We start from the raw sequence: 23,509 nt of genomic DNA, 5'->3' as shown, positions 1-23,509 counted from the left end.
ATGAGCTTAACAAATTTTGCTCCATCACGGAGGCATATTGAAAGCGCATTAACTCTTTGAGAAAACGATTAGATTCGTTTATAGAAATATCATTTTGTTCTGGTTCAATTATAATCCGATCGCTTATCGATTCCTCTTCAATTTCGACTTGTCCCGTCAGAAGTTGAAATTTCAATTTAATTGCCGCTTTGCGTGAATTCTCCATCCAGGCCTCTTCGGCAGCTGTATTTTCAAAACTCTCTGGCTTCTTATAATCAATTATAATGCCCAAACACTTGGCTGGCGGCATGAGTATCATTAGCAAATCGTTTTGGATTTTCTAAAGATGGAGAGAAATAGTACATAGGTGAATTGTTTATATATATATAATAAAATAAATGATATACATACATATAAGAAACATCAATGAAAGATCTGCTTTAAATTTTGTAATTTAATTTTTTTTCTTTTATATCGTACCATGGCCGATCATTTATAAATTATCCCTTGAATAACCCAAATCTTATTGGAAACGAATATCATACAGATGAGGCATCCCCTGAAAGGATTTAAAATGCTATCGGAGAACAGGAATGAATGTTCTGTTTTTTCCCACAGATATAGAGATTGAAACAATTGGTTTTTAATTTGTTTTTTTTTTTCTATCATAACGTCTAAAGTTTATTTCAGTGAGTTAATCCAAAAGTCGTCTTATTCATATTTAATGCATGTAAGTAAATGTGATTATATATGCATTTATTAAATTTGAATTAGTTGATATATATAAATATATATATATATAATTAGGTAGGTGTTGGTGTTTATTTTGCACAATAACGGAAATAAACTTTTTATCCCAATACAAAATCTAGTTTAAAAAAATAAGAAAAATCAAACAAAAATTTAAGTGCCAATTTGTTCACACTTTTAAGGTTTTCTTTTAACGAAGTCTTAGTGAATTAAAGTCCTTTAATCCATTATAGACAAATCGCTTGTTGATTATAATTAAAGCGAGGCGGCGGAGGCTGAGTGCGGGGGAACTCGTTATAACATTCGATTGATAGCGGAATCGCTTAGCTTTGTTAATATTAATGCAAGATGTAAGGCAATTTCATTAGGCCACATTATGAGGTGCTCTTCTCTATTGTTAAAAATATTGTTTCATGTATCATTAAGTTTATTTCTTGTGTTCCCAAGAAGTTTCTCACACTTGGTTCTTGAAGTGGGAGGCGTTCAAACAGACGGACTGACGATATACGTGCGTATGGGTGTGGCTATTGATTTATGTATATCAAGTATAATTATACTTAAGTATTTCTAGATACTTCCGTCCTCAAAAGCTTAACAATTGTCAGATACCCTCTGCATCGGGGGAGGAGGGTATGATAAAAAATATCCTTATACCTCTTTTAATTAACGTAACTGTGTGTGGGGGCCATTAGCTAGTTAAGCCAAAGATCCGCCTTAACTCTGACTTCTATTTTTGCTTTGCTTCAGCTCTGTTCTTGTTGAAAATAAGATTATTATAACCATGCTCGTTCAGTGCGACCTGCAAGTTTTCATTCATGTTTTCTGTATAGGTCTTGTAGATTTTAACTTTCTCGCAGAAATCAATCCAAAAGTTATCTTCAGTTTCTGGCTCTGTTCCCTTGAATAGCTTTTTTAAAGCCCTCATAGATCTCTGTTGATACTTTACGTATTATTTGAGCCTTCTCTTTGAATTCAATTTCATCTTGATAGTCCATTTTCCATAATTCCAAATTGCCCACATATCGTCGCAATCGTCTCATAATGTCCACACATTCTGGATTACGCAAAAGCATCAGTTTGGTCAAACCGACTTGATTGAATTCTTCAAGTATTTCCAAACATTTTCCAACATTGGCTCGTCGCAGACCCAAACACTCACGCAATTGTTGTGACAATTGAATAAAATCACGTTCCATGAACAATGCATCTTCGTGTTCGATTAGCTCATTAATGAATCGCACGGCTTCCTGTTTGGGTATCTCATTGCGCATTGGTTCAATTACAATGCGTTCGGGCATGGATTCTGGTTCAATTTGACCCGATTCGAGTTTTAATTTCAAATCTGCCGCCTCTTTGCGGGATTTATCCATCCAGGCTTGCTCCGCTGCGGCACTTTCAAATTTCTCTGGTTTTTTGTAGTTGATATCAATGCCCAAACACCGAGCCGTTGGCATATAAACCATAAGCAAATTGTTTTGGATGTTCTAAAAGTAAATATAATATCAGACAATTATGCCATCGATTACAAAAAAACCAAAAACTACCTAGTTCTTATATAGAAAATATAAGCAAGCAATTAGCAAATAGTGCAACTCACACACACACATATGTACATAGATAGGCTTGACTAGATCGAAGACTTCACTTTCGACGGCAACGACGACGACACAAACACCACCACAAGAACAACAACAGCAACCACAACAAAACACACATCATTTAAAGAATCCATCTGGGAAAAGTCCAACTCCATTCGTGTATTGTGAGAAAAATATATACACAAACATATGTTTGTATATACCGTATCCCGATCTAGTCCCTATAAATGAAGCTATATATTTAAGCTAGGTTTTCCATTTCTAACTAAATGCCACAACCTCTTACTTTTAGGTTAGCAATTATTATTATTATTTTTTGTTATTCTATTGCACTGGGTAATCAAACTTACGGGCGTTGGACGTACACGTTTTTGCATGGGGGTCACCGCAGCGGTCGGTTTGGATTTCTTAGCCGATTTCTTGCCATTATTGACTGTAGACGCAGAACTGGCTGTTGTCGTATTGGTCGTGGTTGAAGATAAGGAAATAACTGGAGATTGTATACCCTCTGGTGGTACGCGTCGCTTGTACGGTGGTCCTATATCGGAGGCATCCAATGTACTATCATCTTCTGTATCGCCATCAACATGTTGAACATCGTCATCGATGGGCTCTTCTGGCTCTGGCTTCTTTTTGGGAGCACGGCGTTTTTGTTCATTACTCGAAACGGCAGCATCGTTTTGATTAGAATTTGTAGCTGTCGATGCTGCTGTAGCTGCCGAACTCGTTGTCGAAGGGGGTTGGCTAGGGGGGGTGGTTGTCTCAATTGACTCAGTGGTAGTGGTAGGGGTAGTTGTAGTTGTAGAAGAAGCGGCGGATTTCACTTTATCGGAATTTGGTAAATCAATCGGCGCCGAGTCCTCGCCGGCCAATGCACTTTGTATTTGATCAATAGCATCACTAAACTTTGCACGCTTCATATTCTTTTCGGTTGCGAATTTCTCCTTATTGTCCACATATGTGAACAGATCTTCCACTTTAATATTGGCGGTCTCGCCAGTTCCGTAAAAGTAAACATTATACTTTTTGTTGTTAAACTTTGTGATCTTTGCCGGCCATGCCGGATAGCCTTTTACTTTAGCAAACACTAGATCACCTATATTAAACGATTTGCCAGCTTTTTCTTTACCCATTGTTTGGCTGAAGCAAATTAATTTTGGTGTTAGGATGGGGACAAAATGTGTGTAATTCCTCGATTCGGCGTCTCCGTGGTAGAGCTGGGAAAACTATCGATGGCACTATCGATACTATCGATAGTATTAAATAGTCCGATATATCGATGGTAATTTGTCGATAGTGACTATCGGTGCTTCAATGAGTTTGAGTGCAAATAGACACGTGTAAGTGAAAAAGTGTTAACTTTTTGGTACATTTTTATTAATAAACATTTATCCTCCACTTTTTAGTCAATAAATATTGAAGTATTAGTATATTAGTATATATGAACCAACTCATATTCCTGCAAAAAAACCAATGGATAAACGACGAGACTAATTAAACTAAAGCTGTGAAAATAACAATTTCTTACTTAAGAAACCATTTGGAATGGTACATTTTTTTATTTCAAAACATATTATGTTTGATCAATGAAATAGGATCTCTGAAAAAATTAATATTTTAAGTTGCATTACACACATTTAAAAACTTAAGAAACCATTTGAAATGGTACATTTTTTTTTTTTTTTAAAACATATTATGTTTGTAAAATAGTTGCGAGAAACAAATGAAATATATGATCTCAGAAAAAATATATATTTTAAGTTACATCACACACATTTAAAATAATATAATTTTTTATTTTTAAAAATTAAGACATTTGAATTTTTTATTTTTCTTATTTTTTTTTAGACAAAATATATAGAATTTGTTTGCCAAAAATTAAAATTTATTAGTTTAAAATTTCCGATAGTACTATCGATAGTATCGATAGTTTAAACTATCGGAGGCGAAACTATCGAGTGGGGCCACTATCGATAGTATCCCAGCTCTACTCCGTGGTATTCTTGTAAGTGTTGGAATGTGGAAAAGTCTGGTTCGGGACCAGTGTTGTTGAATTCGCGCCAAGATTAAGAGCGTTGCCGGAAAGTGCGCTGTTATCGAATTTCGAATGGTGAATCAAACTAATGGCGCCAACGTCGAACCAATCAGTCGAACAAATTTGACAAGGTCAAACCTTAGCGCGTAGAGCATTCTTAAGGAGGTTTGAATTTTCTAAGCATTTTAGCACAAATTACCCAAACTGTAAAAGATCAGCGCTTGCTTTAATGTACGGCAATTTTCTATCTATACGGCTATATTCTATCTATAAAAAAATACTTCTTATGTATTCATTCATGCGCCCACAAAAAGAAATAATTAGCATCCGAATAGTTAATATACTTTATGAATGTAAAAAATATGAACAAAAAATATTATTTAGAAGTGAAAAAAAATAGAAAATAGGAATAAATATAAAAATTTAAGAAATAATTTAGAAAAGGTAGTTATTAAAAAGAACTTGCATTTAATATTAGCTCTTTAAACAGAGATGATGATCAGAAATTAACATAGTTCAAATATTCACACATTCTGCGCTTAAAGATAAAGATAATCTTAAATGCTTTAAAACTTTCTCTAACTTTCACTTTTTTAATTATATCGAACCTTTTGTTTGCACGCTCGAGGCCGATAAATGTTTCAATATTAGATAGTGCTTTTTACTCCCCAATATTTTGCTATACCTCTGTATTTGCCTCTTAGATTTACTTTTCGTTATATTCAACCGAACTCTACAAGCTACTAACGACTTGCGCCGGTATATTTAGACCTGTTTTTGATATTTTTAGCCAAAAACTCATTATTCTGAAGTTATTTTCCAATCTTTCTCCAATTACATATTCAAAGAGAACTCTTATAATGAAAGCCAATTTTAAATATTATTTCATTTGATGAGTTGTCTAAGTGGTCCAGTCATTTAGGCAACTGATCAACGAGGATCCGGTTTTAAATCCCAGGCTTTATGGATGTGGATTTCGTCTAACAATAAGCCGAAGTTACCAGTTACCACAACTATATCTTATAATAATATTAATATATTATGTTAAAATAACTTTCATTTCCTACCTTTGATGGATTTCCGCGTTGCCACTTGCGGATATATACTTTTTTGTACGAACATTTCGATTTTACCTAAAAAAAAATGAAATTAACTGGATTAATCTCTGCAATTTAGTCTAGAATGTTTTTATAATAGCACTAAAAGAGCACCCAAAAGAAATTCTTTAAACTTTCAAAAATCAATTTGTGTTTGAAACAATTGTTTTATGTAATTAGACATATTTTTATGGGCTATATGGTGGAATAAACAAAAGGTAAAAATACTTTAAAGATTGCCAAAAACAAAGAGACAGAAGAAAGAACAATTAAATGCATAGCATTTCACCTCACACCCACACCTAACACCTTTACGCACAGCCGTGTGGCCAATTCACCACATCAAGTGAAAATTATTTGAAAACTTTTCGTTGTCGGTTCGGGTCAGTCGTCTTTTAGCCCAACAGAGCGACAGTTTGGCCAAGACGCCTTCATTCTCCCCGCAATCAAAAGACCAAATTTTTCATTTGTTTATGGTTCGTTAACCACAAAAAACAAAAAAAAAAAAGAAAACGAGGAAAAAGAATTGAAATAGTTTTCATTTTCGCTCTGGAATTTGTGGAATTTTTATATCTACTGCGAGTAAATTTTTTTGTTCGCTGGCAATTAAGTGTAGCGTGAAATCGACTACGGCAACTCGTAAACATGCAAGACCTCATAGGCGATCCCATTTTGGCCAAAATCAACAATGGCAACAGCGAGCAACACATGGTTGAATCGTCAGAGATACAACTACTTGGCATGAAGAAGGCTTCTTCCTTTGATAATAATGCGGCCGATGAGAATTCCGCGACCGCAAACCGACAGAGGTGAGTCATTGTCACAGTCCCACAATTGACGATTAACTATTGATTTATAAATCTTGATATTAAAACTAATTCTACATACCTAAATGCAAATTTTCAAATACAAGTCAAGGTCGTGGCGCTTATGTCACGCAATGCCTTAATTAGGTTCATTTTTTGCTTATGTGACATCATGGCATTTGATTTGAAATTAGGTATTAGGTACATATAGACAAATGTAGACAATATGTATATGTACACAGGTATATAGAGTTAAATATGCTATGCTATATATGAGTATTCCCAGGAGACTTTTAAACATATTTTATTTACATATACATTTGTATTTGATGATGGAAACTGGACTAAAAGGCTGATGAGGCTTATATTTAAATTAAAGAAAAATGAGATACGACAAAATTTTTATGATTTTCAAGATTAATAATAATAATTTCAAATATGCACTTACAAATTAAACAAATAAAGGGCTACACTTAAAATCTATCTTTTAGTTTTTAATCATTTGATGTTTTAAGCTAGTTAGTCTATCGAAAAGGTCGCTGAAGCCAAAAAAATAACACTTTGTCCTTACACAGAATGAACTTTTCATGTACTGGGAACTTAATAGCTTCATCAACCTTAAAAAAAATGACATGAGTTATTAACCAACAGAAGAAGGGATCGAAAATTCTATTACATATGTATATCTATAATATAGTATATTCTAATCAACTCTTAACTCAATTCATATCAAAAAACAATAATCGGGATAAATGCAAAATAAAAGTGGGTAAATCGGAATAAACCTATAGTTCTTAAAAGTTCCCAGATAATGACACCAGTCCAAGGGTAGAATCCGAGCATCCTTATGCCGCTTTATCGTGCACTTTCAATATATCCTCATCCTTGTTAAAAAACTACTGAAATTACTGATCCCAAAATCTCAATACATTGATCCGTCAGTGTTCCACACTATTGAGTCCAATGAGCTTATTTGTCTAGCATTTCGGTTATAGCCAAGAAAGGAATTCTTTTATGAGAAATAAGTATATAGCAAATGGAACATATGGCCCATGAATGAATGCACCCATTTCTGTTACCCAAAATGCACAAATGCATTCTCTTCATTTTGTTTTTTGTTTTCTGTTTTGAACTAAATTCCATGGCAGATGCCTTTAAATTTAGTTTGTTCTATGTACTAAAATATTTGTACTAATTCTAGTTGGGAAAAGTGTGGGGATAGAAACAGGAACTTACATACATATGTACATACATATATAAATATTTGAATTCTATAAGTCTTAGAAATCTCATGTCTTGACGGCCAGTTCAATATCGGAAAGGCCGTGACTCTGACAATTAAATTCAAGGACAGAATAATTGCAAAACTACAAAATAAAAAGCAAGAAAAGAAAAGAATCCTACAAAAGTTATTTATCATATAGAGAATCGTCTGTCTGTCTGTCAGAAATTGTGCGAACAAAATGAAGAAATGAATAAATAAATGTTGTTTTTTTTGGCAACAGGAATAAACGTGAAATATTTAACCTTGAGTTAAATAAGGCAAATTGAAATGCCTAGGAAAATTGGCATTAAGATATTCGGATATATCATGTTGATCATATACATATGTATATGCATCTTGTTTACAACACATCCCCCCAATTAACCCAATTCCCTTCTTCATCCATCATGTGATATATAAATGCAGGTTTATCCTATTCTTGAAAAAAAACAAATGAAAATGGAAATTCGGGCAACATAAATTATGAGTTGTCCAATAAGAAATCAACACAAATTGTTGGAAAAAATAAATACAAAAACAAAATCATTTTGTCATTTGACCAAGAAACAGTGTGCGAAATATTTTAATTTCTTGTATTATTGTTGTTGGTATTTGTCAAATATATATACCTAAGTTATATGTATATGTACATATGTATATGAATATTTAAATATTTAGCCCACTCTCCTGCACCTTCCCGCGGCTCCGGACTCGCTTTGCTAGTTTGGTCTAGTGAAAGTGCCCGATGATTAATATTGGCATTATGCCAGAGGAATTCATGATTATTATTTAATGACGACGAAAAGTCGCCGTGTATGACCGCACAGCACCACAAAAATATATTGAAAATTATAAATAAATATGTTTGATTTTACATTTACATTCCTTTCGGTGGTCGTGGTCGGTTGCTTGTTGATGGAAATTGGAAGGTGTCAAGGAAAATTGAGCACTTTGCGTTTGATGCGACCTGTCAACAGCGAATAGTCTGACACGGAGAGGGGGGCTTATGGGCACCCAATGGGGGATAGATATGGTGTTGTTGATAATTTCAAAGAGATGATATTTTTCCCAAACTTGCATAACGATTTGAAAGGGAAAAGTTAATGAATGGGGGTAAAGAGCAAGTGAGATTATATGTCTTGTATGTGAAATAGATTTAAATTTATGTAAAGGATTACTATTATAACTTCATTATACTAACTTAGCTACTCACTTGTTTTACGGCAGGCATTTTTAATCCTTTTAGCTCTCTTTTTTAATTTACTATTTTATGATATAAGGAAAAATAAAAAGGCTTTCGGTTAGTTCTATCAAAAATTACATTAGAGACAGAAGAAAAGTCAAACGTCATGTTCAGACGTATCTCAATAGGATAATTATCGTTATACGCTTGAAATATTAATATAATCGTGATATCGGCAAGTTACAAAAACTAGTTCCTTAATTCTTTTTACCGATTACACTTTTGAATATACTTTACAACTCTGAAATGTAACTCTAATAGCTAAAAGCAATATGTATCCTCAATAATGATGGTGGTGCTGAATGGATTACTGAAATTTCTAAGCAATCTAAGTCAATAATCATTGCGTATATATTAAAGTTAAGTCCAAGATAAAGATGAAACAACTTTTTTGCCGCTTTTCGATTTCTTTCGCAGAGATCAGCCACTTTTCTACAACTTTAGAGAGTTCTAACTCAGACTTAAGATTCTAGATCAACTCAGACATTAAAAGATTTCAGTGTGCAGTTGTTTTTTCTTCTAAGATCTGTGCAAGATCTTTAAAGAAATCGGAAATATCTTTGTTGAAAACTAAGAATACTTTAACAGATTGGTTAGTATTTGTCTTCCTATCCATTACAATAGATGCTATAGTTTTCAGATGATTTGAAATGACTATTCCGAATCTTCAACTTAAATTTTTGTAATTAAAATTTAACATGGAACCTACTTTAAATAGATCTAAACTTGAAACAAATATCTATTTCATTTCTTTTAAATTACCAAACCTTAAAAAAGATCAAAATTTGAAGATATTCAGCTTACAAAACTAACAAAACAAACTTAATTTTTGCGTATTCCCTTTAAGTAAGATGTTCAAAGCTTCACTTCGTTAAGTTTAAAAACGGCCGAAAAGGGGTTAAGAAGAGCTAATAATAAACACTTGAGGATATTTTTGGAATAGTCAGTGTAGTCATTTGGCTCAGTGTAGTCATTTGGCTGTTTTTCCGAATTTCCAATATTATTTTGAATACATTTATCCTAAAATACTTGCAGAAGATTTAGAAAGATTCCTAAACTTAAATTTAACGTATAGGCCATTTCCTCATTCATTTACGGTTCAATTTCAAAAACATCAAATTAATTTGGATTACCTTGTTAAGCCGTGGAAAGTCAACACTTTTATTCTTTATTTTATTATAGAAAAATCCAACCTCACAAAGTTCTGATAAATCTTGTGCCTTAATTGAGATTATGTCTAGAAAGTAACCAATTCAATATGCTTTGATGATAATTTTTATTCAAATCTAAATCGATTCGAAATAATTCGATAAGTTGGCGGGGGCGTTGCTATTGATTATTTGTTTTATTTAAAATTGCTTTTAAAAAAATTTGCATAATATTCTTTTGCTAAAAATGTTTAAATGCCAAATGCGTAATATGCAAACATTGAGAGAAACAAACAAAAAAGAACTTTTATCTTTTGTGTTTACCTCTTAAACAAATATCGTTATTAATCAATTCTATTTTTATTTCTATAGTCTATTTAATATACACTCAAACAAAACTAATTATAAACAATATTCTCACAGATATACATAGATAGATGGATGGATCTGTATATAGATGTTTAAAACATATGTTTAATGTCTTGTCAGTAGTGTGGGGCGGGGGGCGGGGGGCAAAGGGAAATAATGACGTACAGTATAGAAGATAAATACATTTGATCCGTAAGCAAAATAACGTAGGCGATTGGGCCAGGCCATTCACAAAATTTACTCTTTTGTTTATACAATTTTCGAAGACGTTTTCAAATAATACGCAAAACCAAAAGGTATTTTAGTTGTTTTTCTTTACATTTTGTTTTTGTTTAAAAATATAGCGCGAAATATTTTGTTTTTTTTTCGGTTTATTTACCCATGATGTACCCCACGCTAATTCTGGATTTTCTTTTGTACTTATTTATTTGCAGCATTGCGAAGCCAAAGAATCTCGGAGATGATGACGATGATGACAGCCACACACCCTTTCCGGGCATTTCACGTCTCTCGCCCACTCTATACCTTTGCGGAGCAGCTGCTGTGGTGCCCAGCTATATGGACAAATTGGGAATCACTTGCGTAATCAATGTGGCACCAGAGTTACCCGATACACCGCTGTCCAGCAATAGTAATCCTCTATATTTACGCATCAATGCCCAGGATCGCGCCGAAGTGGATTTATCACAGCATTTCGATGAGGTGGCCGATTTAATTGAAGAAGTTCGTCTGAATGGTGGAGCCACTTTGGTCCATTGCGTGGCCGGAGTAAGTCGCTCGGCCTCCCTCTGCTTGGCCTATTTGATTAAGCACGGGGGTTTGAGCATGCGCGAAGCCTACCATCATGTGCAAGCCATCCGGCCACAAGTGCGTCCGAATTCCGGTTTCTTTCAGCAATTGCGGCACTATGAGCAACAATTGAATGGCAATTGCTCAGTGGAAATGATATATTTTGCTTCGCTTGATAAGGAAATTCCCGATATTTTAGAGCCACAATATAGAGCCATGGAGGATTTCTACCAGAGATATCGCAGTTCGCTTAAGAAACGTTAGAATCCATCTTCTTGGCAAACTCTTGTTTTCTTGTGATATATGTGACATTAGACTTAAGGCTTCCAATGCTGAATTATGAATATAAACCTAAACTTAAACAAATAAAATAATTACAAATACATGATTAACCATTAACATTATTGTTTTATTATATTTAAGAACATGCAATTGGTTTTTCTTTCTTTTTAATTTCATTGCATCACAAATAAATCACTAGTACAACACAATTTTAATATATATATATTTGTATAATATATATAGAGTACTATAAACTAAATAGTATTATGTACAATATACGTATGTACTTAGTATATTAACTAAACATTTTAGGTTCGATTTCTGTTTCTGTTTAAATGCTCACATTCTTCAGTATTGTACTTGGGCCAAAGTCATGCGAAAAAACCACCAAACATTGGCATTGGCATTGACATTGCATCGCGGTTCCATTGATGACACATAGTAGGTTAGTTATACATATCAGTTTTCCTTATACGATGTCTATATATGTTTTGGTATATACATTAAATGAGACTTAGAACGAAAACAAAATTAATTTGCTAACTAAAAGAGGCAGAAGGAAAGTGTGTGTTTTCTGTTTGGTTGTGTGTATGTAGACAGACTATACATATTCAGCTTAGTTTGATGACTTATTCTGCATAGCTAATACATTCAATTGGTCGCATTTCGCGGTCTTTGTGGCCTCTGGTGCATGAGTTTCTTTAGATTCTCATAGGCGGTGTTCATAATTCCCCAACTGATGAACGATCGTCCGGTGTTGAAGGCACACCCACGATAGAAATGGCCAATCCGACTATCACGTTCCCGATAAATTCTTTTGCACGCCTGCCAACTGCCCTCCGTTGGGTGACCCATATCACTTTGTAGCGACACTTTGATCACATTCAATGGATAAAATAATGTGCTAATGCTGGCTCCAATCACTGCGCCGGCAACAAATTCCTGTGCTGTTCTGCTGGACAATGATTTCTAATGGAAAATTAAGAAATGTTACAAAAAATTAGTTGGCGAAAGGCAAAAAATCAAAGTAGACTAAAGCAAACTCATTAAAAAAATCGATAGCTCAATGGAAAGTTATGGGGATAGGGATGAAAGTTCTGACGATTTATACGATGGGAAGACGATGTAAGATTTGGTACTCACTCTCTGGGGCAGACGGACGCTAGCCTCCTCCCTGAGCATAAAAAACAATGCATTTGATAATCCATTACGCCAAAATACTGGTTCAATGCCTCTATATAATTCCCGAAAGCCATAATTTGTTACCACATATCTGAGAAATTGTAAAAGAAATGATAAATAGACATTTTGCATGGATTTTTGACCTCGAAGTCTTACCTAAACGCACTCGATGTATTGGAAAAGTATTGATGGAACTTTGAATCGGCCAGAAGCGTTTGAATGCGTTCAAAGGGTAATAAGATTGATTCTACACTGCCAGCCACTAAGCCCGCCATCACTTTGGCTCCATAGTCGTTGAGACGATAGTCCTCGACCATGTATCTGCGGGTGCCATCAAAAACGCCAAACATAATCGACAAGGAGATGGTTTTTTGAGCCAACGGTGGCAGCATTCCCCGATACAAGAAGCCAAGTCCCTCATGGCGCAGTTGGCCAAAGGCGGATGTGATTGCAACGCCATGTAACATTTGCCGGAATATAATCTTATAAATGGGATATGTTACCGAAATATTGACAAAGGCTGAACCACATCCGCAGGCGAATTCCTCCCATTGAAAGGCACCAAAGAAGCGTTCGGAAAAGATGACAGCGGGGCTAGACTTTGGTATTATCGTTGCTGTTGTTGTTGTAGTTCTTATTCTTGTACTGACATCAGAATTGGCCATAGACGAGTCAAGTCGCTCCACTGGGCCATCATCATCGTCTTTCATGGTGTTTTTGCTTCTGTTTACGGTGCGAAAATGTGCCCATCTGCTATCTTTTTATCATTGTTTTTGTCGGCAGGCTGCACACTCACACTCTGGATTTGTTTGGGTTGCGGATTCACATTGAACTCTGTCAATTTAATTATATAATAATGAAGAACCACGGTATTACAGCGAGTTGGCCCAATAGTGTTGTATAGTTAACGAAAGGAACTTGTTCGCGACTCCACATCAAAGAGATGGCAACCCTAATTGATTATAATTTTAGGTCTTTAAACTACTCAAGATTTTGATATGTATATATATATATTTAATTTATAAACTTAAAATTTTTGAAATTTGCATTTAGCTTTGGCAAATGAAATGTAAAATATTTGATTTAAATATAATTATTAAATTTTGTGATGGGTTTAAATAATTGAATGTGATGACAACCCCGGGCCTCACTGACAGCAGCTGTCAAATGTCAAGCGCGGCCAACTTCACGTCTTTTTTCTCTCTTTTTGACGTGCTCTTTGCAAATTAGCGGTTCGTATTGTGTACCAAATCTTTATATTTCTACGGCATCATTACAAAATGTTAACAAAATACACTGAAATTTAATGGGCAATGCCTAGCTCGAGTGAATAACCTAATCATTTCGCGCGAAATGTGTTTTTGATTGATTTTAAATTTCTGAGAAACTTTGTTGACATTTTGTCAAAACTCGACCGAAAACAAAAACAAAATGTGTATTAATGTGGACATGTTATTGAAATTTCAGCTCCAAAATGACCATTCGCCCAGCGTACAGGCCCAAGATCGTTAAGAAGCGCACTAAGCACTTCATCCGCCATCAGTCGGATCGTTATGCTAAGTTGTCGGTAAGTTAATGCAAATGGGCAGGAGGCATTCAATATTGAATCTTATCGTCCTGTTTTTCTTTGTTTTAGCACAAATGGCGCAAACCCAAGGGTATTGACAACAGAGTACGTCGTCGCTTCAAGGGCCAATATCTGATGCCAAACATCGGTTATGGTTCAAACAAGCGCACCCTCCACATGCTGCCCACTGGCTTCAAGAAATTCCTGGTCCACAACGTTCGGGAATTGGAGGTTCTGTTGATGCAGAATCGTGTATACTGCGCCGAAATCGCCCACGGCGTCTCCTCCAAGAAGCGCAAGGAAATTGTTGAGCGCGCCAAGCAATTGTCAGTGCGTGTGACAAATCCCAATGGTCGTCTGCGTTCTCAAGAGAACGAATAAGCTTAAGGATAGCAAAAGCAAAATGGAGAAAAATTCGCATTGTATGGCGTATTTTGTCTTCGGGTTTTCTTATTGTAACGTCATCGGAATACAAGAAAAAAAACGTTAAAAGTGGAAATTTTTATTACACAAAAATGCTGTGTGTGTTTTATTTCAAATTCAGCATTAATTGAGCAACGGGAAAAAGTGTCTGAGCTAGACTGGAATGGATTGTCAAAAATGTGGATCGAAAACTTCAACTTTAGCTTATTGTTAGTTTCAGAATTTCAAAATAGTTTTTTTTTTGGGAGTTGGCTCCTGCTCTCCTGTTACTTTTATAGAGAAGCTTGCTACAGACAAAAAGGAATGTCTTCATTTTTAGTAGTTTCCAAACTATTCTTGTACGATCTATTTCCTTGGTTTGAAGAAATCTGTCCCCTTTTTGCCCCATTTATAATCGATAAGCAAATATCCAAAACCGGCGTTTCGAGCGCTATCTCAGGAGCAAGGGTTTGGGCCTTTGGACACCACTATGATCTAGAGATGAGTAGAAATGGGAATCGACTTTCTCTAGCCCATCTCTAAACAGTACTCCCCCACCACAAATCCGGCACAAATTAAAGAACTCGTATATTTCTCTTGTATTTTTTGTAGTTGTGATATTAAGGGATAAATCTTTAAATGTACATATATGATTAATTCTTTGTCAACGTAACTGTCGTTTACTCTATCAGTAATGGTAATATTATTAAGTGCGTGAATTTAAGTGCAAGTTTTATTTCAAGACAACATCATGATCAAATTCCAAGTGATGCTCGAGCTCCTTTTTGTTCTCGAAATTGGTATTACATATGAGACACAGTGTGCCATTGTCATTATCGGAGATGATGACCGTAACAGCTTGTTCAGATTCATCCACATCTACATGTAGCTCCTCAACAACCTGTTGTTCATCGGTTGCAGCTTCTTCGGGGACACCATAGACGACATCCGCTTCATGGGTCTTCATGTGCATCTTAAGAGTGTAGCGTTCGGTAAAGGATTTGGGGCAGACAGTGCAGTAGTGGCGTGGCCGATTCTCCTTATGTATTAGCGTGTGATGATTGAAAGTCTTGCGCGACTTGAAAGACACATTGCAAATGCTGCATATAATTGGATTCTCCTCGGCTTCGTGGCGCAGTCGATGGTTGTAGAGCAAGTTGTCCTGAGAGAAACGGAGACCACACTTCTCGCACTGATATTTCTTCTTATCCCAATGCATGCGCATATGCCGCAACGTATTGACGGGACGAGAGAAACTCTTGGGACAGTAGCGGCACTGCTTCTCTGTTTTGCCCTCATGCAGATTCATATGCAATTCAAGATACTCCTCATCGCGACGTATAATTCCGCAAATGGGACAGACATGACTGCTTTGCTTGGAGTGCTCCTCGCTAATGTGCTTCTGCAGTTGATAACGCGAGAAAAAGGCTTTGTTGCAGGTGCTGCATTCCTGCTTCATTCGTTTGCGTGGTCTTTCATCATCTAGCTCATCATCTAGGGTCCGCTTTGAATCATCGGGACTCTGTGAGTCGTTGCCCTCATCTTCACCAATGAACTCCTCATCCTCAACATCGCTCTCCTCGTCCTTTACATATTCGCGCTTAATGGACACATCGTTTTCCTCATCCTCGCCCTTAACCAGTTCCATAAACCAAGCGTCAGCCTCAGTATCGCCTTCCTCTTCATCTTGAGAAACATGATCCTCAACTACAAGATCTTCGGAAAATTCTACATTTTCAAATTCTGATTTCATAGCCGCCTTCAATTGGTTTGTTAGCTTCTTTTGTGTCGTCATTAAGTTGACCATTATGCTATCGTACTCGGACAACTCATAGAAGCAGCGCGAGCACAGTTTCGTATCCGGCTTGAGACTCAGCGGTGTGTGGATGCAGTTGGCCAAATGGGTGAGCACCACCGAGACTGTCTTCTGTGATGACGGCACCTTGGACGTCAGTTTTTCATAGCTTGAGGAGCCGTTTACCTCCACAGCACCACAAAAAAAGCAAGTATCCATAATTTTGGGATACTATATTAATTAAACAATTGTCTAAAATTGTTTACAGTCTGAGGCGCTTTTGTTTTCTTTAGTTTTTTTTGGTCTAGGGATGTACGTATTTTAGTGATGGTACGCAACTAATGCCACAAAAAATTTTAATTAAAGCAAAAGTTGGCAAATCGGAAGCCATGCCACAGAAAAAATGCGCAAAATGCAACCCTGGGCTAGGCTGTCAAAATATCGATAGCACTTATCGATAACTCGAGCGATAACTGAAACAGTGCATCAAAACATTTCAAAAATTATGTCTACAGGTTTTTGATTGTTTATTTTGGAAATAATAAATTGTTACATTCTCTTAAGTCCCAAGAGTCAACCGATTCTAAGGATTTCGGTTAGTTGAAAACTTAATAGTTCGCTATCATTATTCGCAGAATTAAAGGTTGTCGTCACATTTTGCTGCCTACTCCGATGCGGTTTGAAAAAGGAACGTTGTCTCTTCGAAGCAAATAGATTTGATTCTAGGCAGCTTCCATTGAACACTTCAGTATTCTTTGACTTGCCAAGGACATCACGCAATTTAGCCAAAATCGAGTACAGAATCTTGAAACGCTTCATAATACGTTTCGGATCTATGGCTATGGGGTGTTTAAGTATAGCTTTACATTCGCGTAATATTAGTTGAAAGTCGTTATGCAATCGCTTGCCAACCTCATCGAGGGCTTCATAATTGACTGCAAGTCCAAAGTGTTTGAGCAACACGTTAGCCATCTGAACGACCTTTTGATGCTCCTCATTTGTGGCTCCGTGAATTTTCTGTACCAGCATATCCAAATAGTTATTGACAAGAGATTGACTGTCGATTATTTCATGCAAAACATTCCAAAATATTTGAAGTTCTTCGTTAAAATGATGCTCCAAAGTGTTGGCATGATGCAAGGCCGTAGATGTCGCTGATCTCTGTAGCTGAAATGCTGGAACAATGCAAGCATCCAGGGACTCTAACGAAGCCAAACAACTCCGAACAATAGTCTTGGTCTTGACATCTTGGGAGAAGGCTATAGCGAATACGCCGATTTGTTGAATACGATCCATTTTAATGTCAAAATCGTTTATGAGCTGGTCCACCGTGGAATTATCATTGCATTCAGCTAGAATTTGCTTTAACCTTTTCACAGAAGTATCTTCGACATCGAGGAGGCAAACAAAAACCAGACGAAGTAAGGCCTCATTTAGGAGTCCTTCCAGACTGTATAGAGCACGCTCCAAGCTCAGTGCCTCTAATTTACGTTCTTCTGGGGTTTGATCCTCAACGTTTTCACTAAATGCCATACACTCACTTAAGAGGGTTTCGCAAAGTGTGGTCAGAGCTCTCTTATCTGGCTCCAGGGCAACATTTGCAAATGCCAAAGCATGTCTTACTATATGATTTGCCAATTCGCACAGTTCGTAGTCGTCCTTTTTCTCATTTGCTTCAACAGGTAGAACACTATATGTACCATTAGGCTTCATCTCCTCCTTATGACTCTCCAACTGATCCAAGGCCAGATCCATCAGTTCAACAAATGTCAGATCCTCCAACGCCAATTTACTGTCGTCTTCTATTAACTGGCTAAGAGAGGCAAACAGCCGGCGTATACACCAGAGGATTCGATCCACGAAATGTTGCCGGGTCATTAGATATGAACTTGTTGTGGCTTCCTCTATGTTGATGATTCGCTCCAAATGGGTAATGCAGGTCACCACTTGAGTGAGGCATAGGAAAATCGTCTCCACATGAAGATCCGTGCTGCTTTCCATAGTATATTTTGGCGCTACATCTGGTAGATAGATTTTAAACTCACTGGCAAATTTTAGAAATGTTGCGCAAAATCTATTTAACCAATTGATTTTTCCCTTTTCGCCCTTAACTTCTATTAAATCATGGCAAAGGTTCAATTGTTGCAATAATTGTTCCATAATTATAATTCTAGGTGCGTTCTCGATCAACAAAACTATCAACTAAACATTGCCCCGAGGAAGGTTCATGTTATATACACGAAGAGCAGGTAGTATAAAAGGGATTCAAAATACCTAGAAATCATATATTTTTTGAGTTGAAGAGACATCTGCCAATTTTATGGCTGTGGATTCGATCTTTTTTTGGTTTTTCCCGTTTTAATGTTAAAGAAATGTTTGCTCTTCTTTAACTCAGGTAATAGATACAATTCGGTTCAGAATGAGTTTATAATGCCATAAAATATTTACTTACATACACGAAGGAAGTTGGATTAGGAAATAATATAATTTTATTTGTCATCCGTTTCAATGGTTTTTCAATAAATTTCAGCCCACTGTTGCCCAAGCGCACCCAACTTCAGTTCGTTTATTGTACCACGATCAACAGAACAAAAACAGTAATAACAATAACATGCAAGAAAAGTGCAAAATATTTAATACGAGTAAATTTAAAAGATGTTTCATGTGCCATGAAAGATATTTGGTCGACGCTAAGCCAATCGACAGTACACTTTGTACGGCATCCAATAAATCACTTGCCGAAGCTTTGAAATACTTAATTAACCGTGGAAATAGTTTGTACCTCAATCTGGAGGCACCGCCAGCAGATGGAGTCCTTTGTCTGAGATGCTACAACGATATGATGGATTACGATGCCGCCCTAGTCGGGGTTTTGCAAAAACAGCTGAAATTATTAAAACGATTCGAGGAAACCAATCCAATTATTGAATCCGATGAATCCGAAATTGAAGTGGAACTTCAGACAGAAGAGGAGATCGAATTGGAAAAGGATTTCATTGAATTGGAGGTGGAGATGGGAAGGGAAGCCAAGAATCGAAAACATTCCCACGTTTTGCAGTTGAAAAAAAATTTGAGTGCAAACTATGTGACTATGCCCATCGCAATGAGGATTATGTCAAATTGCATATGAATATCCACGAGGGACGCAGCGAGACGACCTGCCTCGTTTGCCATAAACAATTTACGACCAAAATGAATACGATACGTCACATGGAATCACATCTGCAGAATAAACGCCATCAGTGCCACAAATGTGGCATGTGCTTCTCCCAATCCACCGTTCTTTACAATCACAAATTGCAGCATGAGGCCGAAGAGAATCCCCTCCAGTGTGGCATTTGCCAGAGCGTCTTCAAGACGAAAAGGACATATAAACACCATCTGCTCACCCATCGTGCGGATAGACCCAGATATGCCTGTGAATTTTGTGAAAAAACATTCACCGAGAAGTATACCCTAAAGATTCATAGACGTATCCACACTGTAGACTGAAATTCAATTGTTTTACTAGTTAATAATTAATTGTTACACAATTGTTGCCTTTAATAAAACGTAGTTTTCGTTTAGTTATTATCTTTTATTTAACTCAAATCCTACACATAGTTAAAGGTATATATAAATATAGGTAAAAAGAGCTTACATGGTCTCATTCATATGGAAGTCTTTCACCTCAACTTCCACAATGACTTGGGAGTCCGGTTCGGCAGGCATGTGTACGCGCTTGTGGACTTTCAGTGTATATTTATCGACAAAGGACTTGTCACAGTCGGTGCATTGATAACGTGGGCGATCAGTTTGGTGGGTCCGTAGATGATGTTTGTAGGTTCGTTTCGTTTTGAATTGCTGATGGCATGTTTCACAAATCAGGGCATTCTCCTCGGCATCGTGTCGCATTAAATGGTTGTACATTAGCCAGGACAATGAGAAGCGTTCACCACATTTGTCGCATTGGTATTTCTTTTTGTCCCAATGCACCTCCATGTGCCGCAGTACGTTTCGTTTGTGGGAGAACTTTTTGAGGCAGTACCGACATTCCAGTTCCGTTTTGCCCTCGTGTAAATTCATGTGCAAATCAAGAACCTCATCGTCCTTGACCTTTAAGCCACATATGTTACAGGTGGCATATTCGTTCTTCTGACAATTGTCCGTTTTAATGTGCCGCTCGAGATTGTCTTGCGATGTGAATATCTCTCCACATATATGACAGGGAATATCAAGAGCTTCCTCTATATCTGACTCGGATGAAACGCCTGCAACGCTGTCGTCTAAATCACTGAAATGGAAATCCTCCTGATCTGGATCTAGAACCTGTATTGTATCGTCATCCATCATAATTGTCTGAAATTCCTCTTGAAATTCGTCCTTGTATTCTGTATCTTTCATCTCAGAAGACATCTCTGGAGGTGACTCCTTCTGTCGTTGTGGCTGTGTTTTTCGTTTCTTTATGGCAGGGGTGCTGTTTATTATTTTGCATGATGAAACGGAAGTTGGAACTCTGGCTTTAACGACCTCCCTTCTGACGGTTTCTTTGCCAGCACTGGCGGCTTGACCTCCAGGTTTCTTTTTGCGACAGCTAAGCAAAGCATCGGCAATTTGGCGCTGAACTTGACTTAGATTCCTCACCAGGCGATCATAGTTGAACAGATACTCCAAACAATCCCTGCATGCAGTGGAATTCGGAGTCAAGTCCAAACGATGATTGATAATTTTCTCAAAATATTTGAGAATATCCTTGATGGGCTTAAATGTGCCCGGCACAATGCATCCTGCAATGTTGAGAAACATTTAGAAAGGATTTCTGTATTCATTTGCATGCCAGCCAATGGGTCTTCTTTGACGCTGCGATCAACTCACCTTCAATTAGTTGGAATACGCCTACTGTTTTCGTTTTACCGCACACAAAACATTGCGTTCGAGGCGAACTCATTTTGGATTGCAATATTTATCTGAGTTTAGTTTAAATTAAGTAATTTCTGTGGATTACTTATTTTTTGTTGTAAAAATGCTTAGATACCTTAGCAGTGTTGGCAAACAGCAGAAAAGAGCTTTGCCACCACCAGTGCTGCAATCGAACTAGTTCGTTTCGTAAATATTATTATATTTATTGATTTTTTTGTTTAAAATCAATATTCTAATTAAAAGCTTCCAATATTTACTATATGATTTCAGTGAAATATAAAAGTTATGCATTTTTCCCATTTATGTATATCAAATAAGTGCCATGGGGTATATAATGATGGGCGTGAAACAAAAACTAGTTCATTTTCCATGGACTCATCACTTGTGGAAGAAATATGCTGAAATCAGCTGCTGCGTTATATAGACAAGTTGCCGGTAAATATTTCCAAAAAAGTAATTTTGCATATACATAAGTAATTCCAAATTATTATAGGATTTCGATTGTTGCACAAAATGTCTGAGCAAAATCTTAAGGCTGTAACTTCGGTGGATATTGATAATAGCGGAATCTTTAAATATGTACTAATAAAGGTAACTGGAAATGAGGCTGCCGATGGTACTGAGCCCAGCAAAAATATTGTGCGCGGCTATGCCGATTGCCAATGGCATGGTAAGAAGCTAGATTTTAAAATAGTTGTTTAAAGTTTGAAAATAATTTTAATCTTCTACCAGCCGATATTTATGAGCGCACTCAGGAGTCGGTTAAGGGTACTGGATTGGATACTGAATGCCTGGGTGGAGGTCGGATTGAGCATAATCCGGATAAGAAGTACATAAAGATTTATGGCTATTCACAGGTATGCATAGGTCGTCATACCTGATTTAAACATACGAATATATTAATCACATATATTTCACAGGGTTATGGTAAAGCGGATCACTTGGAATCTAAAAGGATCTTGTTAACCAAATACAAGGACTACGAGATTGAAACCACAGATGAGGGCTACTGAATTTTGTTTATACATATGTATATTACTGTGTCAATAAATAACAAAACATGTTTATAATCTAAGCTAGCCTTGCTTTATGGTACAAATCTGTCTTATTTATCTACACCTACCAATCAGTCGATCCGTAACTGTGTGTCAAGACAGTACTACAAACTTTTCATTTTTTTTATATTTCGGAAATTTATCAAAATTTTTAGTTAATAGAAATGCAGTCCTTGCGCCTATTGACATCCGTGTGTCAATCTCCTAAATGTAGGTTTTCTTGAATTATTTAATTATTAGTATTTAGAACATGAATGATTGAAATTTTATATTCCCGATTCACAGCTTTGGTGAGGAGCATGTCGAAGTCCGCCGAAAAGTTGCTAAGATTACCTAAAGTTCAAATAAAGGATGGTGAGGCTCCTTATTTATTGCTAACGGTTTATATTCATGGGCAGACACAATATGGAAGAACTATCGTGCGCGGATGGAGTGTCAAAGAACATGGTCAGTTATTTTGAAATAGTCCTTGGGAGTCTTATTAATAAGGTTAAAATCTTCAGACATAATCTATAAAAAGGTGCGGGCTGACATGGAAAAATTGGGACTATGCATTCAATCGCGTGGCGGCGGATTTATTAACAATGATGGTGCCAATAAGGCTATTCAAATTTATGGAGCCTGTTCTGTGAGTATATGAATAATAGACGGAGACGTTAAGTGTATATTAATTATCTTATTTATGTCCATGCAGACACATGGTAGGGCCGACCATGCTAGAACTAGAGAAATCCTTGAGTCCTGGTCTGCGTTCAGCGGCTATACAATTAAAATTACAGACTAGTCGACTTTGGCCATTTTGCCCACATAGTTATAAAATCAAATTAAGCAAAATTTTAAATAAATGATCAACAGATATTACCCCGCCAAGGGTTACATATTCACATTGACATTTTGAACGATATCATTAGTTCGATAAATTTGCCAAAGGCAATCCAATGGAATTTATCGACGCAGCCCTGGAAGTTTGTTGTAAATAAAAAGTACAAAATTTTGTTAGAATCGCTTTAACATGAATTGTTGCATCTGCCAGTTCAATGTTCGGGGATCAAGGAATATACACGAAGAAACGATTGGACAACCACCTGTCCTGATCAGTGATTTGGTTCTGCAATGCACGAAAGGAACCAACTATGTCTTGACCGAGGAGAACTCTTCGATATGCAAAAAATGCAGCGAAAAGCTGGCTCGCTATCACAAGTCCATACAAATAGCAAGAAAGTTGAGGCACGAAATACTCGAACTGATC

At 36.6% G+C, this 23,509-nt stretch overlaps 10 protein-coding genes and 2 long non-coding RNA genes across 13 annotated transcripts in view; 6 read left to right on the top strand and 6 right to left on the bottom strand.

Annotated features, from left to right (window-relative positions):
• Positions 1-184: 184 nt before the first annotated feature.
• LOC137583175 (uncharacterized) lies at positions 185-8,883 on the bottom strand. The gene is made up of 3 exons (XR_011033377.1): positions 8,743-8,883; positions 5,430-5,495; positions 185-319 (listed from the first exon to the last, which is right to left on the bottom strand). It is a non-coding gene; the product is annotated as an uncharacterized lncRNA (long non-coding RNA).
• Jasper (JIL-1 anchoring and stabilizing protein) lies at positions 719-3,535 on the bottom strand. The gene is given in 3 exon segments (XM_068298087.1): positions 719-1,642; positions 1,644-2,213; positions 2,678-3,535. Coding segments are annotated over 3 exon segments (1,539 nt in total). The 5' UTR covers positions 3,461-3,535; the 3' UTR covers positions 719-1,456.
• Positions 5,855-11,477, top strand: LOC137583173 (dual specificity protein phosphatase 18). Its single transcript, XM_068298090.1, has 2 exons — positions 5,855-6,268; positions 10,724-11,477. The coding sequence occupies exons 1-2, from the start codon at positions 6,105-6,107 to the stop codon at positions 11,340-11,342; spliced, it is 783 nt and encodes a 260-aa protein (XP_068154191.1). The 5' UTR covers positions 5,855-6,104; the 3' UTR covers positions 11,343-11,477.
• On the bottom strand, positions 11,467-13,447 carry LOC137583172 (mitochondrial nicotinamide adenine dinucleotide transporter SLC25A51). Its single transcript, XM_068298089.1, has 3 exons — positions 12,699-13,447; positions 12,504-12,633; positions 11,467-12,329 (listed from the first exon to the last, which is right to left on the bottom strand). Exons 1-3 carry the CDS (start codon positions 13,250-13,252, stop codon positions 12,012-12,014), a joined length of 1,002 nt encoding a protein of 333 aa, XP_068154190.1. The 5' UTR covers positions 13,253-13,447; the 3' UTR covers positions 11,467-12,011.
• Positions 13,448-13,713: 266 nt separating this feature from the next.
• On the top strand, positions 13,714-14,625 carry RpL32 (Ribosomal protein L32). Its single transcript, XM_068298091.1, has 3 exons — positions 13,714-13,774; positions 14,010-14,109; positions 14,179-14,625. Exons 2-3 carry the CDS (start codon positions 14,017-14,019, stop codon positions 14,488-14,490), a joined length of 405 nt encoding a protein of 134 aa, XP_068154192.1. The 5' UTR covers positions 13,714-13,774; positions 14,010-14,016; the 3' UTR covers positions 14,491-14,625.
• A 450-nt stretch (positions 14,626-15,075) lies between these two features.
• Positions 15,076-19,872, top strand: LOC137582543 (uncharacterized). Of its 2 annotated transcripts, XR_011033296.1 has the most exons (3): positions 15,076-15,208; positions 18,481-18,555; positions 18,837-19,872. It is a non-coding gene; the product is annotated as an uncharacterized lncRNA (long non-coding RNA). The 2 variants fall into 2 exon arrangements; XR_011033297.1 differs by lacking the exon at positions 18,481-18,555.
• Positions 15,099-16,683, bottom strand: Sry-delta (Serendipity delta). Its single transcript, XM_068297117.1, has one exon. The coding sequence runs from the start codon at positions 16,523-16,525 to the stop codon at positions 15,245-15,247; it is 1,281 nt and encodes a 426-aa protein (XP_068153218.1). The 5' UTR covers positions 16,526-16,683; the 3' UTR covers positions 15,099-15,244.
• Positions 16,880-18,508, bottom strand: Sry-alpha (Serendipity alpha). Its single transcript, XM_068296420.1, has one exon. The coding sequence runs from the start codon at positions 18,464-18,466 to the stop codon at positions 16,880-16,882; it is 1,587 nt and encodes a 528-aa protein (XP_068152521.1). The 5' UTR covers positions 18,467-18,508.
• On the bottom strand, positions 19,863-21,320 carry Sry-beta (Serendipity beta). The gene is made up of 2 exons (XM_068297118.1): positions 21,161-21,320; positions 19,863-21,072 (listed from the first exon to the last, which is right to left on the bottom strand). The coding sequence occupies exons 1-2, from the start codon at positions 21,231-21,233 to the stop codon at positions 19,943-19,945; spliced, it is 1,203 nt and encodes a 400-aa protein (XP_068153219.1). The 5' UTR covers positions 21,234-21,320; the 3' UTR covers positions 19,863-19,942.
• Positions 21,321-21,494: 174 nt separating this feature from the next.
• Positions 21,495-22,280, top strand: janA (janus A). Its single transcript, XM_068297276.1, has 4 exons — positions 21,495-21,640; positions 21,699-21,875; positions 21,938-22,062; positions 22,126-22,280. The coding sequence occupies exons 1-4, from the start codon at positions 21,601-21,603 to the stop codon at positions 22,216-22,218; spliced, it is 435 nt and encodes a 144-aa protein (XP_068153377.1). The 5' UTR covers positions 21,495-21,600; the 3' UTR covers positions 22,219-22,280.
• Positions 22,281-22,327: 47 nt separating this feature from the next.
• LOC137581758 (sex-regulated protein janus-B-like) lies at positions 22,328-23,144 on the top strand. The gene is made up of 4 exons (XM_068296018.1): positions 22,328-22,470; positions 22,546-22,707; positions 22,764-22,888; positions 22,955-23,144. Exons 1-4 carry the CDS (start codon positions 22,425-22,427, stop codon positions 23,042-23,044), a joined length of 423 nt encoding a protein of 140 aa, XP_068152119.1. The 5' UTR covers positions 22,328-22,424; the 3' UTR covers positions 23,045-23,144.
• Positions 23,145-23,265: 121 nt separating this feature from the next.
• The window catches only part of ZIPIC (Zinc-finger protein interacting with CP190), a 1,505-nt gene continuing 1,261 nt past the window's right edge, over positions 23,266-23,509 (top strand). Inside the window, exon 1 of the mRNA XM_068296017.1 lies at positions 23,266-23,509. This exon is cut by the window's right edge and continues 1,261 nt beyond it. Coding sequence (XP_068152118.1) covers positions 23,273-23,509 — 237 coding nt within the window. The 5' untranslated portion in view covers positions 23,266-23,272.

Source organism: Drosophila tropicalis, unplaced genomic scaffold, assembly GCF_018151085.1.
Source record: "Drosophila tropicalis isolate 14030-0801.00 unplaced genomic scaffold, ASM1815108v1 contig_859, whole genome shotgun sequence".
In the NCBI taxonomy this organism is placed as follows: domain Eukaryota; kingdom Metazoa; phylum Arthropoda; class Insecta; order Diptera; family Drosophilidae; genus Drosophila; species Drosophila tropicalis.
This window is presented reverse-complemented; position numbering and strand designations above follow the sequence as displayed.

Coding starts and splice junctions, on each gene's coding strand:
- LOC137583172 (XM_068298089.1), bottom strand. CDS start 13,252: ATGAAAGACGATGATGATGGCCCAGTGGAGCGACTTGACTCGTCTATG. Junction 12,634..12,698: donor AATACATCGAGTGCGTTTAG/GTAAGACTTCGA, acceptor ACAATTTCTCAG/ATATGTGGTAACAAATTATG. Junction 12,330..12,503: donor GCGTCCGTCTGCCCCAGAGA/GTGAGTACCAAA, acceptor ATTTTCCATTAG/AAATCATTGTCCAGCAGAAC.
- Sry-delta (XM_068297117.1), bottom strand. CDS start 16,525: ATGGATACTTGCTTTTTTTGTGGTGCTGTGGAGGTAAACGGCTCCTCA.
- Sry-alpha (XM_068296420.1), bottom strand. CDS start 18,466: ATGGAACAATTATTGCAACAATTGAACCTTTGCCATGATTTAATAGAA.
- RpL32 (XM_068298091.1), top strand. CDS start 14,017: ATGACCATTCGCCCAGCGTACAGGCCCAAGATCGTTAAGAAGCGCACT. Junction 14,110..14,178: donor ATCGTTATGCTAAGTTGTCG/GTAAGTTAATGC, acceptor TCTTTGTTTTAG/CACAAATGGCGCAAACCCAA.
- Sry-beta (XM_068297118.1), bottom strand. CDS start 21,233: ATGAGTTCGCCTCGAACGCAATGTTTTGTGTGCGGTAAAACGAAAACA. Junction 21,073..21,160: donor CGTATTCCAACTAATTGAAG/GTGAGTTGATCG, acceptor TCAACATTGCAG/GATGCATTGTGCCGGGCACA.
- LOC137583173 (XM_068298090.1), top strand. CDS start 6,105: ATGCAAGACCTCATAGGCGATCCCATTTTGGCCAAAATCAACAATGGC. Junction 6,269..10,723: donor GCGACCGCAAACCGACAGAG/GTGAGTCATTGT, acceptor ATTTATTTGCAG/CATTGCGAAGCCAAAGAATC.
- LOC137581758 (XM_068296018.1), top strand. CDS start 22,425: ATGCAGTCCTTGCGCCTATTGACATCCGTGTGTCAATCTCCTAAAT. Junction 22,708..22,763: donor ATGGAGTGTCAAAGAACATG/GTCAGTTATTTT, acceptor TAAAATCTTCAG/ACATAATCTATAAAAAGGTG. Junction 22,889..22,954: donor AAATTTATGGAGCCTGTTCT/GTGAGTATATGA, acceptor ATGTCCATGCAG/ACACATGGTAGGGCCGACCA.
- janA (XM_068297276.1), top strand. CDS start 21,601: ATGCTGAAATCAGCTGCTGCGTTATATAGACAAGTTGCCG. Junction 21,876..21,937: donor TGCCGATTGCCAATGGCATG/GTAAGAAGCTAG, acceptor ATCTTCTACCAG/CCGATATTTATGAGCGCACT. Junction 22,063..22,125: donor AGATTTATGGCTATTCACAG/GTATGCATAGGT, acceptor TATATTTCACAG/GGTTATGGTAAAGCGGATCA.